Source organism: Leucopleurus acutus (genome assembly GCF_964270905.1).
Source record: "Leucopleurus acutus genome assembly, chromosome: X".
Classification (NCBI taxonomy): domain Eukaryota; kingdom Metazoa; phylum Chordata; class Mammalia; order Artiodactyla; family Delphinidae; genus Leucopleurus; species Leucopleurus acutus.
The window spans coordinates 128107909-128127202 of record NC_139148.1 but is presented as its reverse complement, the minus strand read 5'-3'; the positions used below and the strand labels follow the sequence as shown (position 1 = coordinate 128127202).

Here is a 19294-nt window from a genome sequence, read left to right as displayed (position 1 = left end):
GAGCAGATCGATCCTAACACATTTGCCCTCTAAGTTCCATTTGATATCCAATCAATCCTAACACGTTTGTCCTATAGTTTGCAGGCAAGTCTATGACTTGGAGAAACTTATTGCCCTTAGGCTAAGACAAATGACATTATTTTAAACACAAACCCCTTCTGTCAAGGGCTATTACAAGACAGTGTGAACAGGCCGTGTGTGAAAAATTCATTTGTGTGTCTGTTTGGAATACTGAACGCATTTTCCGCATAGAAACAATGATATAAAAAGGCGGTTCTGCTCCCAAACCAGCCCACAGAAACAAAACAAAACCGAACCAAGAAACCACAAAAGCGCCCACAGCTGGCGCAGAGCACAGCTCAGCCACAGCGTTAATGGGATCATAAAGCCTAGTTAAGCACAAATCTTAATCTGGTTTCTATAGGAATTCTATTTCCAATTCGCACTTGGGACTCCAGAATTAAACTTCCCGATGCGGCCGCCCCACAGGGAGAAGGTGCCCGTTCCCTGCGCCAGCCCAGGAAAGGGTAGCTGGCAGGGAGGGGAGGGCCGGGGAGGGCAGTCTCCGGGCAAGGAAAGCCAAGCTTTACTAAATCCGGACACTGATTTTAGAGAGGTTATTCCTGTGACTCCTACTTGAACGTGCAGCATGAGCGTTCGGGGAAACAGCCCAGAGAAGGGATGGAACTTTTGAAAAGCGAATAGTGCTAACGGTCTGAGGAAGACATGAATCATCTGTTCCCCACTCTCGAGTCTGAAATCTGATCATTGTTACATACGATAAACACTGGAGGTTCTATGGAAAACAGATCACTTTTTAAAAAAAAAAATCACTGTAGGTTCTTATTAGCTTTACAGGTTTTACTCAGGAAAGATAAGAAGATCACATGAATACGAGAATATAGAGTTCATCACTGTTACCATTAAAAGAAAATACTCTTTGAAGTAAAAAAGGTATCTGAATTAAGGGATGCTGTAGCTCAAAGGGAATTAAAGCCCAGAAGTTCCTTAATATAGACTACTTAGACTAAGAAGCTTAAACCTAGCTTTTTTTTTTTTTGAGGGGGTGGTGGTGATGAATATGTTTATCATCTTAATTGTGGTGCTTGTTTCACAAGTGGGCACCTATCAAAACTTATCAATCTGTATACTTTAAATATGTGAAGTGTTTATCATTTGTTAATTACAACAGGAAAGTTAGTACAAAATAAATAAAATGCATGCTTATGTTCATAAAAAACTCAAAATGGGACATACATGATAATAAAAGGTAAAAATAGTCTCCCCTCCCAAGCTTCATTTGTCAGCGATAACCACGTTTAGCGAGATTTCTTTTTTAATTCTGAGGGTTGCCTCCATAACCTAGGAGTATGCTTACACCACTACTTCTTGATTTCTCAGCTTTAAACAGTACCTAGTGACCTAGCTAGATGACAAAATACGCTTTCTTAGGCTTCCCTGGTGGCGCAGTGGTTGAGAGTCCGCCTGCCGATGCAGGGGACGCGGGTTCGTGCCCCAGTCCGGGAAGATCCCACGTGCCGCGGAGCGGCTGGGCCCGTGAGCCATGGCCGCTGGGCCTGCGCGTCCGGAGCCTGTGCTCCGCAACGGGAGAGGCCACAGCAGTGAGAGGCCCGCGTACTGCAAAAAAAAAATGAAAATATGCTTTCTCAAACTACTCCCTCCCTCTTCCCAATCTCTGCTGATTGAAACTGTAATTTTTAGTTTTTTATCGTTGTCCTTCTGCAGCAGCTGCATCATTTTAAAAAAAGCTCATGAAATAATTTTTTGGTGGCACTCTTCTAAGAACCTTGTCTATACTAACTCATTTCATTCTCAGAACAACCTTGTGAGATAAAAATTATTATTGGCCCCATTTTTTGATGAGAAAACCAAGGCACAGTTAAGTAATCTGGCCAAGTTCAAGGTTTCAGAGCAAGTACTCACACCCAGAGAGTCTACTACACCGCCTCAGCCTAGCACCGTTGTAATTAGCCACAGTAACTAAAGCCTTCAAACGTTCATCTGCTTTCTCTTAGCTCCCTCAAGGGTGGATGAAGAAAGCAACACCACGACCTCTTCCCTCGCTTCTCCTTGCTCCCTCCAAACCTCTGCTCCGACAGGTTATTATTTTCACTTTTGTTCTGTAACTGCAATTAATTTTGTAAAGTTTTGTCTATAAAGTGATAGTAACAATTGACAACTAGAAAGCAGCATTCACAAGCAGCATAACTGGGCCTTAAATGTAGGAGATATACCGCTGTCAACACGCCTTTTGCTACTGGAAGGAGAAACTAAATCAAAAGGAAAGGGGCAGGATGATGGTCCCCTTTGCCACCCACACAGTTCTTCACCTGCTGTATGTAAGTCCCCGCTACTCTTGGTCGGAGGCCGGAAAGGTCAATGGAGGTCACCTGAGTTGATACCCATGAGTTTCTGCTTTATAGTTTTCATCTCTCCCGAAATAAGCCATTTCGGGTGCACAGAGAGGCTCATTTCCTTTTTCTTGAATCTGAATCTGATCGAAGCCAGAGAGCGGTGGTTTGAAGTCAGGCGGCCTGGGGCCAGCTCTCACTGGCAGACTCGGGGCCTCCGTGTGCCTGCACTTGGCCTCAGTTTCTACACGTACAAAAGGAAACGAGTCCACGAATGGCTGCGAGGTCCTGACCAGCCCTCAAACCTTAGGAGTCATTTAAGCTTCATTGGAAGACTTCAGAAAACATCTCCCCAACCTAAACTTGGTGGGGGGCAAATCGGCCTCCAGTGCTGACAGCCCTCGAGAACTCAGACAGCCGCACAGGCTGTATCATTCTTTATATTCTTTATTATACAATGAACTGGTAAACCTCAGTGTTTACCTGAGTTCTGTCAGTTTTCCTAGCAAATGATCGGACTCAGGGAGGGACTTGTGGGAAGCCCCGATTTGTAGCCAAGCTAAGCAGAGGTTGTGAGTAACCTGGGTACCCACTACTTGAAACTGGCATCTGAAGTGAGAACTTCTGTGGGACTGAGCCCTTAACCTGTGGGGTCTGCACTAACTCTGGTTAGTATCAGAATCAAATTGAATTGTAGAACACTCAGCTGGTTTTGGAGAATTCGTCAGTGTGGGGGAAAAACCCACACACCTGGTGTCACAAGTGTTCTAGGAGGGTGGGGATTCAAACCCAAGCTGACTGGTTTTAGTGCCCACGCTCTTAATCTCCATACAGCCCCACCTAAACCTGTTCCCTTTCTGAGGAGGCTGACAAATATCCGCAAGGCTTAATGCCCAGAATGCCCTGTACTGTATTTTTTGGAGTCTCTTTTCTATGAATTCCAGACAGCCCAGCCCAGCCCCACTCCTGTGCATGTTAGGTGCTCACATCACATTTATGGAAGTGGACTGGTGTTCAGCAATTACCATACACTCCTCTTGTAGCCATTTTTACATATCATATACATTTTCATAGAGTAACAGCATACAGTAAATGAGCACTGTATGCATTTCGTACATATGCTGCCCTTTTTAATACATTAAACCTCTGCTGTAACACCCACTATACAGATGAGGACACTTGAGGCTCAGCAAGGTAAGCAACTTGTTGGGCAGCTAGTCAGGTACAGGGCTGGACTCAAGGCAAAGTGCCCCGACTCCAAATTTTATGATCTTTTTGATAAACCATATGATTCTAAGTGAAATAAATATCAGTTTTTTGTTTTTTTTTTTATAAATGAGTTATCTTTGAGCTTATGCCTCTAAGAAGCTTCATGAAAAGATTGTAATAGTGGAGTAAAAACACCACTGTTCTCTGTTTTAGGCATAAAGTCTATAAAGTAATTCTGCTTTAGCAATCAGACCACTACGAAATGAGTTAAAGAGTTTGACCTGCTGGGTCAGGAGATGGCTCCACTTGCTGCAGGAGCCTCAGTAAGCAAGAGTCTGCGCAACTTATTCCTCACCACCGGCTGCAGCCAGAGGCCAAGGACAGGCCAATACAAATCTCAACCAGTCATCCAAATACAACCCTGGTCTTTGGGAAACAAGCCACACCTGAACCTGGCCTGACTCTTGTCAAACCCTAGCCTGAAGCAATCATTCTCCTTCTCTAAAGCCCTCCAGGAAATGTGACCAATGAGCTGTTCAATGAAGCATGCTGGCCCCAACTGCCATGTACAAAAGGGATGAGCATACTTGCAATTGAACTAGTACAGGATAATTGCTGATACCCTTTTCACTAACCAGTTTCTAACATCTTTATTTGCATAACTATATGCTCCATTTAAATAATACTTCTGATATATCATGAGTTGTTAGAAATATTAATCAAAATTTATTCTACATGCAATATAGAGTCGTTGAGCAGTCTGTAAAACTCTTGACTTTTTAAAAATTAAATTTCTAATTTTGAGATAACTTGATTCACAAGTGGTTGTGAGAATAAGAGATTCCATGTACAGTGTACCATGTCACCAAATTTCCCCGATGGTGGCATATTATAAAACTATAGAACAATACCGGAACAAGGACCCGGACACTGACACAGCCAAGATGCAGAACAATTTCCTCACCACCTAATGTTGCCCTTTTATAGCCACATCCACTTCCCTCCCAGCCCCTCCCCTTCTTAGCCCCTGGCAATCACTAATCTGTTCTCTATTTCTCTAATTTTGTCATTTGAAGACTGTTACACAAATGAAATCATACAGTATGTGATCTCTTGGGAGTGGCATTTTCTACTCAGTGTAATACCGTTAAGATTTAGCCAATTCTTTTCTCTGACCTCTCTATTCTGCTGTTGAACCCATCCACTGAGGGTTTGGTGGTTTTGTTTGTTTGTTTAGTTTCGTTTTTTGTTTCTTTATCATATTTTTCACTTTTTAAATTTCCATTTGGTTCTTATCTCATATTTTCTTGCTGAAACTTTCCTGTTTCTTGTCTCTGACTTTCTACGTCTTCATTGTTTCAAGCATATCTGTAATTGTTTATTGAAGCAGTTTTATGATGGCTTCTTGAAAACCTTTTTCACGTAATTCTAACATGTGTCATCTCGGTTTTGGCATCTACTGATTCTCTTTTTTCATTCAGTTTGAGATCTTTCTGGCTCTTGGTATGATGAGTGACTTTCAGTGGAAATCTGGCCATTTTGAATACTATAGAGTGTGGGTCTTATGTAACCCTCCTGTTGCAGCTGCTTTCTCTGCCACTGCTCCAGGAGAAGAGGGGCGGTGAGCACTGCCTCATTACAGCCAGGTGTGGTACGAGTCCAGGTTCCCCTCTTGGCCAACGCTGCCATCCAAGGACAGGGGTCTCCTATTACTTCTGGGTCGGGGTGAGAGCTCTAGCTCCCAGTTAGGCTTCCGCCCATACCTGCCCAGCTGGCAGTGGCAGGAGCGCTCATGACTGATACCACTGTAACCACAGTGGAGGTGTGGCCTCCTTGCAGTGGGCGGTAGTGAAAGTCCTGACTCTCTACCAGGCCTCCGACACCACAGCTGCAGGGGTCACTGTGCCTTGCTACAGCCTGGCAACAGTGGAATCTAGCCTCCCCGCTTGGCCTTGCTGGCGGGGTGGGTGTGGGGCCGGAGCACAGTGGTTAGTGTCTAAAAGTTTTCTTTCTACTCGGCTGCCCCCTTCCTGTCCTTTGGCTAGAGAGACTAGGCTTTTCTTGTCTGTACCCGTTGGCATTTCTGGGTTGCTGGCTTCTTCAGCAACAAGTCTGGGTTATATATGGCAAAAACATAACCCAGGGATAGCACCACCCTGTCGTTCCTTAGGTGCTAAGGTCCCTAACCCGTCTGCCTTCTTCTCTCTACCTTTCAAGGCATTCTTACGTCTATTTTATAGATAATGTCCAGGGTTTTTATTTGTACTGAGAGTGAAAAATAAGAAAAAAGTACATCTGCTCCATCTTTCCAGAAGCAGAAGCCCGAATCTTGATATTTTTAAGAAATAATTCTACTGCACAAGTAATCCTGAGACATAGGATAGTACTTTGACATTACAGTGGTTACAAACTGGAGGCCTATTGCTCCAACAGGCAATAGCAGGGTTGTTTTTGTAATTTAATTGTTTTTAGGGGGACATGCTGCAGTCTCCAGTTCTCCACAGCCATGTCTGTTTAGCTTGTTAGCTATACCCTGTAGACATCTGTGTTTGCAAACTCTGATTTAATAAACAGATCACGAGGCCAAGCTATTAACAGTGGACTATGGTCATGGATTCGAAAAGATCGTGCTCAAGCTTCCCTCCTTCTAGACTAGTACTCAATTTAAGAAGTATTAACTAAGACCAAGCTCAAGCATAATGAAGCCTTTCCCACACACTGCATCCCACTTCCCTCCAAAGACCTTCTGGAAACTTTTGTTTAGGATCCAGAGTTTAATCACTGTACTAACCTATTAAATGATTAAATTTAGTATAGGACTCTCTCCATTTTCTCCTTTTTCTTCAGAATGTTTATGGAAGAGATCTAGCTAATGTGTGTGCAGGGATGAGAGTAGGAGAAACAGGAGGAGAGGGACAGAGGGGTGGTGGTGGTGGTGATGGTGATGGTGATGGTGATGGTGATGGTGATGATGATGATGATGATGACGACGATGTTGGAGCCAGAGGAAAGAGTATGATCACATTAAAACTATAGTGTCCTAATTTCCTGAAGGCTGGCCAGAATCAAATCCTTTTGGACAAAACAGAATTGAAGAATGTTCTAGAAAGAAAGGAATTTAGAGACTTCAAATCTAATCCAAATTCTCTTAACCTTACACAAAAGGAAACAGACACTCAGAGGTTATACAAGGTCACAAAGCTAACCAGTACCGTCTGTACTACACCATGTTCCCTCTTCTTGGCCTAGTTCTGCTTTGCAAACAATGGAAGCTGATCAACTGTGTCACTTCTGCTAGCAGTTCCTAAAAATGTTTCATTACAAGTTATAACTGTATTTTTTCATCTAATCTTTGGAACATTACATTCAGATCTTGTTCTTAAATGTTTTGACAAATTCAAGAGAGAGAGTTGTACTCTTTCTTAGCCCGTTAAAAATGGAAGCAACTGAGTTAGTAGTAGGGGGGTGGGCAAACAAAACATTTTATTACATTTCTTCTAGTAGTCTTAATTATCAGGTAAATCTTCAGGATGACTTGGCATTAAGGCATACATTTATTAATTTAGTTAATCCATAATCCACATAATAGCTATCTACTCTTTCAACAGGGACAATGTTTTCCAAACTTCTGTTATCTTATATAACACCTCTACAAGTCTGGTTTGCTATATGCATATCACCTGTACTAATATTAGTATTTATCTTTATGTTGACTTTATTTATTTATTTTAAATTTATTTTTGGCTGCGTTGGGTCTTCGTTGCTGTGCGCAGGCTTTTCTCTGGTTGCGGCGAGCGGGGGCTACTCTTCGTTGCGGTGTGTGGGCTTACTTGCTCCGTGGCATGTGGGATCTTCCCGGACCAGGGCTCGAACCCGTGTCCCCTGCACTGGCAGGCAGATTTTCAACCACTGCGCCACCAGGGAAACCCTTTATGTTGACTTTGAATCCACTCTTTTTTTCATGTTTCGCCTGGCTTTAAGCAATAATACCCATTAAATCACAAGTCTGATGTGCCAGGTTTCCTACTACACATTAAAATAATTACATAACTGTTAAAACATGTCCATGGGCATATCACCTAAACTCATCTCACGTGATGACAGTGATATTCTTACCACACCTTGGGTGATCTGACCCTAAGCTAACTGTCAATTTATGACATGGGTAAATAATAAAACAATTGTACTCTAAAATCTAACATGAGTTGCTAATTATTCAGGTTTGTGGGAATGTACCAGAAATGTATGGTCTCATCACCAATTTCAACAGATACAAACCTAGGGAAGCTGAACTTTTTACAATTTATTGTATGAAATAAATAGGGACTTCCCTGGTGGTCCAGTGGTTAAGAGTCTGCCTTCCAATGCAGGGGACGCAGGTTTGATCCCTGGTCGGGGAACTAAGATCCGACATGCTGCGGGGCAACTAAGCCCGCCCGCTGCAACAACTGAGCATGCAGGCCACAACTAGAGAGTCCACGTGCCATAACTACAGAGCCCACGGCCTCTGGAACCCACATGCTGCAATGAGGAGCCTGTGTACCACAGTGGAGGATCCCACATGCCGCAACAAAGATCCCACGGGCTGCAACTAAGACCCGACACAGCCGAAAATGAAATAAAATAAAATTAAATGAATGAATGAATGAATGAATGAATGAAATACATGAGGATGGAAGACCTAAAGAGACATTTCTCCAAAGAAGACATACAGATGGCCAAGAAGCATGTGAAAAGATGCTCAACATCACTAATTATTAGAGAAATGCAAATCAAAACTACAATGAGGTATCTACCTCACACCAGTCAGAATGGCCATCTTCAAGAAATCTACAAACGATAAATGCTGGAGAGGGTGTGGAAAAAAGGGAACCCTCTTACACTGTTGGTAGGAATGTAAAGTGATACAGCCACTGTGGAGAACAGTATGGAGGTTCCTTAAAAAAGCAAAAACAGAATTGGCATATGACCCAGCAATCCTACTACTGGGCATATACCCTGAGAAAACCATAATTCAAAAAGACACATGTACCCCAATGTTCACTGCAGCACTATTTACAATAGCCAGGACATGGAAACAACCTAAATGTCCATCAACAGATGAATGGATAAAGAAAATGTGGTACATATGTACAATGGAATATTACTCAGCCATAAAAAGGAACAAAATTGGGTCATCTGTAGAGATGTGGATGGACCTAGAGTCTGTCATACAGAGTGAAGTAAGTCAGAAAGAGAAAAACAAATATTGTATATTAACGCATATATGTGGAATCTAGAAAAAAGGTACAGATGAACCTATTTCCAGGGCAGGAATAGAGACGCAGATGTAAAGAACGGACGTGTGGACACAGGGGTGGAAGGGGATGAATTGGGAGATTAGGTTTAACATAAATACACTACCACGTGTAAAACAGGTAGCTAATGGAAATCTGTGGTATAGCACAGGGAGCTCAGCTCGGTGCTCTGTGATGACCTAGATGGGCAGGATGGGGTGGGGGGTGGGAGGGAGGTCCAAGAGGGAGGGAATATATGTATACACATAGCTGATTCACTTCATTGTACAGCAGAAACCAACACAACATTGTAAAACAATTACACTCCAATTTTAAAAAAGCAAATTTAACAACAATGTGTAGGATGTAATCCCAATCTTGTAAAAATAAGTAACAAAACACCATCAAAAAAAAAAAAGAAAGAAAGAAATGCATGAGACACACTGTTCCCCGCCTTCAGAGATTCTGATTCACTGAGGGGACGGGGACCATGGAAGCTGCATTCCTGCAGGCACCCCAGGGAGTGCTGGTGCGGGAACACCCAAGGGCCACACTTTGAAAAACAGTGAACAGGTAGGCAGTACAAAATTTTAAAAATCACTCTAGCTTTTCAATAGGATGACTTGGGTTCAAACCCCAAGTCTAACTGCATGATACTAAGCAAGTCACTTAACCTCTCTGAGCCTTGCTTTCCTCATCTGTTAAATGATGATTATAATAAAAGCCATCTTACTGGGTTGTTTTAAGAAGTAAATGGATGATATGTCAAAAGAGTATTACAAAACCATAGAGTGCTGCACGTGCTAGAGGGCTGATGAGGATGCTGCCGCAGCCTACAACTGAGAACACAGCGCTCCAAATCGAGGTGCAAGCGCTCTGCTCCCCAGAAACATCTGTTCCCATTTCATTGCTGACGCTGAGTTTAACCTATAATAAATTAACCCCCAAATTGAGTGTGTATTTCAAATAAGATATTTGCACAATATATAATTTCAAATATTATCAACGGATGACTGCACATTAAATCCTCAAGGAATTGTATCTGGACCTTCAGGGCAAACCCCATGCATGGCTCCCATGCAAAAGGTGTCCCAAAGGCCCACGCTGGTTACCCTGATTCTAAGAACTACTTTATACATAGCATGTAAAATTATCTGTGGTTTAGAAACATTTTATTCTTTTATTACTTAAAAGAACTCTCTCCTTGAAGAAAACATAACAACTGAATTATAAATTTAACACCAAATTTGCAGACTTGGTTACAGGGCGAATCTAACAAAGACAATGATTAAAAAATGCTCTCTTACAATAATTCATCTAAAGCTTTAGCAATGATCTGATGTAGGTACTTAAAATTCAATTTACAAAATATAGAAAAGCCTTCTTTTTCTCTGAATACCATCTGTTAAACCATTCCAACACGAGCTAATTCTGCTATACAAAATTCGTAAATAAACTAAAAATTTTTTTAAAAAACCTTAGTTGCTTCATGTTAAAGCATAGATTCAGTCTGATCTATTAATGTAGAGGTTAGACAGCTATGCACACAGTCACCATCCTTTTCTAGAACCCACACAGCACTAACAACTATTCAACCATAATGAAAACCTTACAGTTAACACATAATTGTCCATAAAGAAAATCAATCCGAGGTCTAAGAGCTATTCTCTGCCAATATGGGTCCTTGAGCCTCTCCACTCAGTAGGGCAGTTTCTCCGCTAACGTGGGGCAAGAGGGCGCCTGGGACCAGTGGGGTCGGCAGCTGCCCAGTGATCAGCCGCTCAGGCACAGGTGATGCCGCAAACGCTTCTGCCACCTGGAAACAGCAGTCATGTTTTGCCCAGTCAGGTTCTGAGGAACAGGAGCCCCAGCTCCTCCTACGTGGGCAAACATGAAAACCAGATAGCAGAGAAAACTATCAAGAACTATACTGCCACTCTTCTGGCTGGCCATACTATCCAACTTCTGTTCATCTCCAGCCATGCTTTCCTCTGGGAGACATAAGCAACAGCATCCAATGGCTTGGACGAAGCAAGTCCAGCACCATAGCCAAATCTCAATTACACAGCCTCTGGAGTCAGTTTCTGCACTTGTTACAGGACGGCTAAAGAGGAAGTGAGGCTAGAGCCCTTCAACACGGACAGCTATTAAGAATGACTTAAGATCGTTATCGTAGCTCTTGAACTCTTTGTAAGATTTGATGCCTGGCAAGGACTATGATTTTGAGAGCTGTTGACCTAGGGTAGGACAGGATACTAAAATGTCATTCATACATACCTGTGAAAATCTATTCTCTCTTACTAGTGGGCAAAAATGACTATAATAAACTGAATCCTCAATTCAAGCAAACTGTACTACTGAAATGTAGACATGGTTTCACTTAATGTACCTGTTAATAGTTTCTTGACATTAAAACAAAGTTAGTCTTTAGCCTTAACAAAGATGGAGCACGCAAGCGTTTTATTTGTTAATTGATTCAACAAGAATTTATTGAGCACCTGTTGCGTTCCAGGATCGTGCTGGGGGAGCAGTGGCGAGAAAAAGAGCCCCAGTCTCTGCTGACAAGGAGCTTATCACTCTTAACTTTAGAATAAGCAGGGAGTCCAACTTTTAAAATAAACAAGAAGACATTTCTCAATTCAATAAGGACTAAAAAATGAGGCTGCCCATACAACATTCTTGAGATTTTGCAAGTGTTTTGCATTCTAGTATCACATATTAATGCTGAAAACCCATAGGTAGTACATAAATACAGAAACAAACTGTGAAGTTAGGGAAATACTACCTATCAGATATTTTCTGAAATTCAGAATACAATAAAGAAAATATAGGCATTTATTATAATCAAATCTAAAAATATAATATATAATAAAATGGATCTGGAGTTTTAAAAGAATGATCATAATTGAAAGTCAGCTTTTCCTCTCAATTATAAAGCTATGATCACATATACTAGATCCTGGTAAAAATGTCTCTTCTAAAGTTCAGATCTCTAACAACAGAGAATCTTTCACCCTTGTTCCCAAGCAAATGGCCGGTGAGCATTCAAGGGGCCAAAGTCTCACTCGAATTAAAACTGCAATGCTTCTTGGCTACTTAGGATATTGAAAATGAATTAAGGACTCAATTCCGCTTACCTTGTAATCTCTGGATACATTTTCTGATGTCACTGAACCTGAAATCTGACTAGAAATTGTAGCAGCTATAAGCTGTTTACACCATTCAACATGTGATCCTGTAGGACTAAAAGAAATAGTGCAATTAAAATATTTTAAGACATAGCCTCTGAGTGAGAAAACTGAGCACTGACTAGGGATATATGTACATTTCTTTTTTTAAAGAATGAACTTTAATTAGACTATTTAGTTACCTTTACATTTAATGTAAGAACTGAAATATCGACTGACCACTAGGAAGTAAGATTAGGTTCCAGGTTGATTTGAAATGAATCAACCAATTTATTTTAAGGTTAAGATTCTAGGCCTCAGACAGTTAAATATGTTATTTTCTAGCATTTAATAAAATATCACTCAATTACAATTATATAGAGTGAATATTCTTAATGTAAGTAGAAAATTAATTCTAAAGTGAAATATTTATCTTACAGCATATGCTTTTCAAAAATGCTATCACTTTCATGCTGGTGGTTTTAAATCTAGAAAACGATGTAATTTCAAGTGAATCAAAGTGACTCTTAATGCAGCAAAGCTGATTGTATGATTTTAAAAAGAACAGACTAGAAAAGTCCTGTGTGTAGTAATAATGCCGCCTTACATTTCTGTAAGTGCTCTGACAACTTACAAAAGGCTTTTCCAGTCCATTATGATATCAGAGCCTGACAACCACATGTGATAAGAAGGCAGAACGGGGACGAGCCAACAGGTTTCTGGGATGAGAAAATTGAGGTGCAGTGGCGACATGGCCCATCAGAAAGTGGTGGGGCTGTCCTTCCAGGATATGGTACCACCAACGGTGACCAACTCACCGAACCACAGGGCAAAACAGAGGCCAGCGCTACAGATGCTAGCCACTGCCTTATACAAGAACACAAGGACGCAGAGAAAATGGCATCTCGCGCTTGTGTGCTGCTCTCAAATGTTCAACACATTTCTGCACACAGCCTCACCCGAGCCTCACAGTGACCCACCTTACAGAGGAGAAAACTAAGGCTCTAGCGTTTGACTAAGGTCACACAGCTGGTAAGTGGTCGGGCTGTGCTCATCTGACTTAAAGGACCACGTAAGCAAAGTAAGCACTGAGGGAATTAAAAATTGCCTCCAGAGGCCAGGCTCCTCTCTCAACTCATGAAAGCACTGAAGAAATCAAGTAAAAGGGCAAAAGATACTTATGAAAGTTTACCTTGCAGGTGGCTTTCACTGTAAACAGTGTTCCAGACCTTTGAAAATCTCATCACTAATTAAATCCACACTCGTGTACTGGAAGGATAAAAAAAACCTGGAATCCCTAGGCAGTGTGTGAAATAACGTAACTAGTGAAATAAAAACATCTGATGTGCTCTACGAGCGACCTAAATTGCATTCTCTGACCAGGACAGCCTATAGTAGTTATCTGTGGGGCCGAAAATATAAGTCCAAACATTCGCTGAATGGGCAGACATTCCTGTCATACACCAAGACTCTATTTACCACAATTAATAACTAAGAGGAAGAAGGAGGGGAAAGGGAGGGATATTAGTTTCCTCTTAAAGGCTAAGGCACCTTTATTGTCCGGTTCTCCCATACTTTTCTTGCCAAGCTGCCTTTTCCTCTGCCAGCACCTGGGCCTGAGCACAAATCTAACAGCAGGAACCCACCTGTTCACCCACCGCGGACGGGGTGGGTTGGAGGGGGCTGCTGTTATCCTCTAGCTTCCGTTCCCCTTCCTTCTAATGAGGACCCTTCTCTCCACGGTAGGGAGCTGCCCCTCCGCATTTCATAGGATTCTGCTCCACTTGGAGGGGAGTGACCCCAAGCTTTCCTCTTGGACCGGAGCTGTGTAGACCCGCCCCCAGCACTGGCGGAGGCCACTCTCCACATCCACCACCTCGAGGAACCCACAGAGATAGAGAGTAAGACATGAAGAAAACAGAGATGGGAAGCCTCATCCACACTGTTTGCAACTCTGGCTCTGAATGTGCCTGCGGCCATCTTTCACCCTGGCTGCAGCAGTGATGGGAGCCAACACACTTCCTTTTTGGCTGGAGCTAGAATGATTTGTGTTTTTGGTACCTGCAACCAGAAGCATCCTGGTCAACAGAGTTATAAACAGTGTGGCACGGTGGGCTGGTAGACAGGAGGCCTGGCTCCGGGTCCTGTTTCTGTCACCAGCTAGCTCCGTGACCTTGAGCGAGCCACATCCTATCGCAGGCCCACAGCTCCATCAGCATTAAGAGAAGTACGATATTCAGAAGAGAGGGGAGGGCCCACGGTCCACGGCTGAGCCACAGCTGCAGAGCCAGGGTCTACCCTGGGGGTCTCTTAAAAGAAGAACGTGAACCAGAGCCGGTCACAATGACGGGACTGAGGAGGAAGGTCACGTCTCCTCTCCCCTCTCTGCTCTTTAGTCAGTGCAGTCTCCCTCCACACTCCTGGTGGCAACAATCACTTGCAGTCTGGGAGCTCCCAGCTTTGTTTCTCCAGCCCGGACTCCCCCGATCTGGACGCCGAGGATCCCATGAGACAGCTCTGCTAGTCGGTCCCAGAAACCCTGCCGGCTCCATGGGTCTAGACCAGCATCAGCCGCCCAGCCTGCAAACTGCTCCTCCAGCCCTCACGTCTCCTAAGTCAGGGAAAGGCACAGCCTCATCCAGGGGCCCCAGGGCCCAAAGCTGGGGTTTACCTTGGAGCCCACTCCCCACTTGGCTCTCACATCTGAATGCTCACCGAGTCTCATCACTCCTATCTGCTAAATATCGTAAGAATGCACCTTGCCCATCCCTATCCCAACTACCTTTTCCACACGCCCATCATCTGTCGGTGTTCTCCCACCTTATGAATTTAAGCCCCACCTCTATGCTGGTGACTCCAGCCCAGACACCACCCCTGAACTCCAGGCTTAAATAAACCAACTGCCTCTTTGACATCTGCTCTGGGAAATCCAACTGACATCTCATTACTGTTATAACCAGGGCTGAGAGCCTGCTAACTTCCTAACCCCCGCTCCACATAGAGGCTTCTCCATCTCAGCAACATCGTTTTCCGCAAGCCGAAGACATTGGGATTGTCCTTGATTCTTCTTCTCTCCTACCCGACAACCAATCTTCACAAACCCTACTGGCTCTACCCTGCAGATTTTCTTCAAATGATAGCTTGAATCGGATCACTTCTCCCTTCCTCCAGCCCACGGCTCCGGTCGCAGCCACCATCCTCTCTTGCCTTGATAACTGCGACAGCCTCCCACCTGCTAGACTCTGATTCTACTCCTTCCCCTTCCGGTGCGTTGTCCACACAGCAGCCATGGAGAGCATCCTGAAATCCACACCATCTGCCCCTGTGACCTCTCTGAGCTTGTCCTCTACTGCTGTCTCCCTAGGTCCCTCCCTGCTGGTGACACTGGTCTCCTGGCTGACTCTTGAACCCTTGGCTCCCCCTCCCGCCTCAGGGAGCGCAGGCCTGTGCTGCCACCTGGATATGTGCATGAGTAGGCCCCTCACCTCTTCTGGGGTGTGACTCAAAGGCCACCTTTCTCAACTAGGCTCTCCCTGACCACCCAGCACAAAATTCCAACCACTCCCCAGAGTGCACAGCCCCACCACTTCCTACCCGCTCCCAGCTGACTTTTCTCCCCCAGCACCTAACACAGAACACATTTGACGTGTTCTTTTGTCTCTCTCTCGCACTAAAAAGATGCTCCACGAGGGCGGGGATTTGTGTGTGTGTGTTCCCTGCTGTATCCTCAGGCCTAACACAGTGCCGGACACAGAGCAGGCACTCATACCTGCAGAATAAATGACTGAGAGATTAGCATTTCCAGAACCAACTTAACCCAACTCAGTGAGACGGCCCACCTGCAGTCCATTCACAACACTACTGCACAGCAATTGTTCTCAAATGCCTATCCCATCCTGTAGCTTCCCTGATAGAAATCCTTTTGTGCCCCCCATAACTAGGGTGACCATATAATTTCTCATCCAAACCAAGACACTATTGTGAGTTGCAGAAGGATGCTACTGATAATTACACTGGCTCGACCAGTACCCTGTACCATCTGGTGCCAAAGAAACCACAAAGCCCACCCTACTTATAGCTAAGGTGGTTATTAAAAATGCAGAATTTCAGGCTCTACCCAGGAGATGGTGGATTAGATTTAGGGTGGGATCCAAGAGTCTGCATTTCAATCAAGCACTGGAGGTGACCCTGACTCAGGTTATACAGAACTGAGCAGAGAAGCATCGGCCCAGAAGACAAGGGCACAATTCCTTGGAAGGAACACGGGCCCCTTCAGGATCTAACTCCTGCCTTCCCGCAAGTCTTCTCTATTATCAGTTCCCCACATCCAGCATCCAGCCCACATGGCTGCACGTTCCACTCCTGTGGCCAAAAAGCGTCCCCTGCCCCCGTCCCGCCACTAAAAACTGAAGCGAATATCCCACCTCCGTATACCGCAGTGCAGTGGATCACAACTGAGGCTGCGGAGTCTTTTTGAAAAATTCTAACTCCTGGGCCTCACCCAAACCTCCTAAATCAGAAGCCTCAGGACTGGGGTCTGGCCACCTGGAGTTCTTAAAAAGCTTCTCAGATGATTCCCACGCACACCACATCCAGAGCACTTCCAAGCGCACCTCCACCCTGGCACTTATCACACTTGATTTCAATGGCTGGTTTGTTTGTATCCTCCACTCGATGGTAAGCCAGAGAGCAAAAGCCGCCGGGCATTATTCTCTGACTCTCCAAGCCCTCACACACTGCAGAGTATCTGCAGATGAGTGAAACCCTGTCCAGTGCACGTACTGTCTTGGCTGTGATTAGTTTTCAGTGAAGCTGACGACTTGGGTAACTATTTCATTAAAATACATTGTAATTACACTGAGGTAGAAACAAAGGGAATGTTTCTTGCTGTTCCTCTGCCTTTGGAAACTCCCAAAAGTTCAGCTCAGGGGTGTGACTAAGAGGCAGGAACCAGCATCTGAAACTGACCCAGTGGCGTTACAACAGTATGTCTCGCCTAATTGCACTTTAGCGTCAGCGAAATGGCCAAGATGTGGAAAAGCTGCATATTCCAGGCTATGGGATCACCCACCCCTTGTCCCGAGTGTCAGGGTGGCCCTCCCAGTTGGATCTGGTCGGTTTGTGCTTCTAACTGATTCATCTTAGTTCTCGGACTGCCTAAGAAGCAGTAGCCTTACGTGTTTGTGAGAACAATGAACCGGTTCCTTCAAAGTGTGAAGAACTGAAAGTAAACGATGATGTGTTCTCGAATAGGGAGCAGTTTGGAAGTTTTCCATCCCAGCTTTTCAAATGAGGGTATCTTTGCCTCTATCTGCGCCAGCCCGACACCCACGGGGTGCCGCCCCCCAACTGCCCCTACCAACCCCAGCATCAAAGACCCCAAGCAGCGGCGGCGGGATTTGGGTCTTCAGACCACACGAGGCAAGGGCACGCTAAAAAGGGGCGCCGGGGTGAAATTTCCTCCCAAACGATTCGTGGCCGGGGCAAGGGCTGCCGAGGTGGCTCCAAGGTGCAGTAGGAGGCGGCCTGGGACGCGGTTTGACAGCTGTGAAGCCCCTCGGGGTGCGGGGAGCTTCGGCGCGAGGCGGAAGTGAGCCAGGTGCGGGCCCCGGGGACCAGGCGGGGGTTCCCGGGGCTCCGGAGGGGACGCGGGAGGGGGACGCCCCAGCCTGGCCTCGGCCCGGCGCGCGGGGAAGGGGCAGCCGGGCCTCGCGCGGGGCCCTCGGGAATCGGGGACCGGAAGGCCGCGGCGGCCGGGCCCCGCTTACCTGTCCAGGGTCTCCACGCTGGGCTGCCGGGAGCCGGCGGCGGGGGCCCCCACGACCCGAGGGGGCCTCCTGCCGCCCGCCGGCCCCGGGCCCAGGCCCCCGCCGCCCTCGCCGCCGCCCGCCGCCGCCGCCGCCGCCGCCGCCGCCGCCGGCCTGTCCATGGCGCGCCGAACCCTCCGCCGCAGGGAAGCCGCCGTCGAGAGGGGAGCGGCGCCCCGGAAGGTCCAGCCGCGCGCCTCTGGCGGCCCCAATCTGCCGCCCGCCCGACTCAGGCGGCCGCCGCCATTAGCTGTCACCTGGCGCCCCGCGTTACCCACAAGGCCTCGCGCGTGGGGTGGGGGGCGGGGAGGGCGGCGCGCGGCCGGGAGCCGGGTCCCCCCCCCCACCGCGCCCCGCCCGAACCCCACCTGGGCGCCCGGCCCGCGAGCCAGCGAGGTAGGGCCCGGGCGACCGGGCACGTCCTCAGCCACTTGGGGTCGAAATCCACCAATGGATTATGTAGAAAGAACGTGCTCTGCTCAGGAAACTATCATACTGACATTAGAGATGCAGGGTTAAAAAAAAAAAAAAGTTCAGGGAAATTCAACTACTCAGCGTGATTTGTTTTCCCTCAGTTTTCCTTCCCAGAAAAGTTTGGCGGTGGGAGAAGCCCAGGCCCCCTGGACCTCCCTGGTCTTGGCGTGTCCAACCCCGAGCAATCCCACACATTTTAGCAACCCCTCCTCACTCCGTTCTTACCCAGCCGTCTGTAGGGCAACCAAGTGTTCTGATACCGCCCTCGGAACTTCCGCCCTTGCTTTATATTAACAGGAACATTTAACTTCTGTCAGCTGAATCACGGCTTGTGAAAATCAGGGCAGTAGCTGATGATAAAGGCATTTAGGACATTTGATTCCTGTTCAGTATTTATTTCCCTGCTCACTGTGTTAGGGTTTGCATATCCAACGGGCTCATCCCCTCTCAACCCACCCCTGATTTAGTTGGGGACGGGGATGGGAATCATGGCTAAGCCCCTTTGCCTGTGATTGCCCTGAGTATGACCTATGACCCAAGTCTGGCCAGTGAAATATAAAGGGAATGCTTCCATCCTGATAAGAGGCAGACCTGTAGACAAGGAATAACTAGTTCCCATCCCAAACCCATCCTGCCCTCCCAGCTTAATAACTTCCAACTGAACTGTGAGCATGTGATGCCTGAAACCCCAGCAGCCATCCTAACACCCACGACGGGATGAGCCTGGGGTGAAAGGGTGACAGGGTGAGGAGAGCTGGGAGGAAGGAAGGGAAGATCTCCAAATACACTGGAGACCCACCTCTTGCAGGCTTCTGGTTTTCCAAAATTACTAAATCAAATGTTTAACCCACTATTATAGACTGAATGTTTGTGTCTCTCACGCCACCTCCACCATTTATACTGAAGCCCTAACTCTCAAATTGGTATTGAGGTATTTGGAGATGAGGCCTTTGGGAGGTGATTAGGTCATAAGATCATAAGGCTAGGGC

General features: G+C 45.8%; 1 protein-coding gene across 2 annotated transcripts in view; it reads right to left on the bottom strand.

Annotated features, from left to right (window-relative positions):
* The window catches only part of MTMR1 (myotubularin related protein 1), a gene marked incomplete at its 5' end in the record, with an annotated part of 77866 nt that extends 59913 nt beyond the window's left edge, over nt 1-17953 (bottom strand). The window contains 2 exons of one of the 2 annotated variants that reach the window (XM_082865411.1): nt 11995-12100; nt 17793-17953. In XM_082865411.1, coding sequence (XP_082721537.1) covers nt 11995-12100; nt 17793-17953 — 267 coding nt within the window. The remainder of the gene's footprint in view (nt 1-11994; nt 12101-17792) is intronic. The other variant, XM_082865412.1, reaches the window with a different exon arrangement.
* Between the last annotated feature and the right edge of the window lie 1341 nt (nt 17954-19294).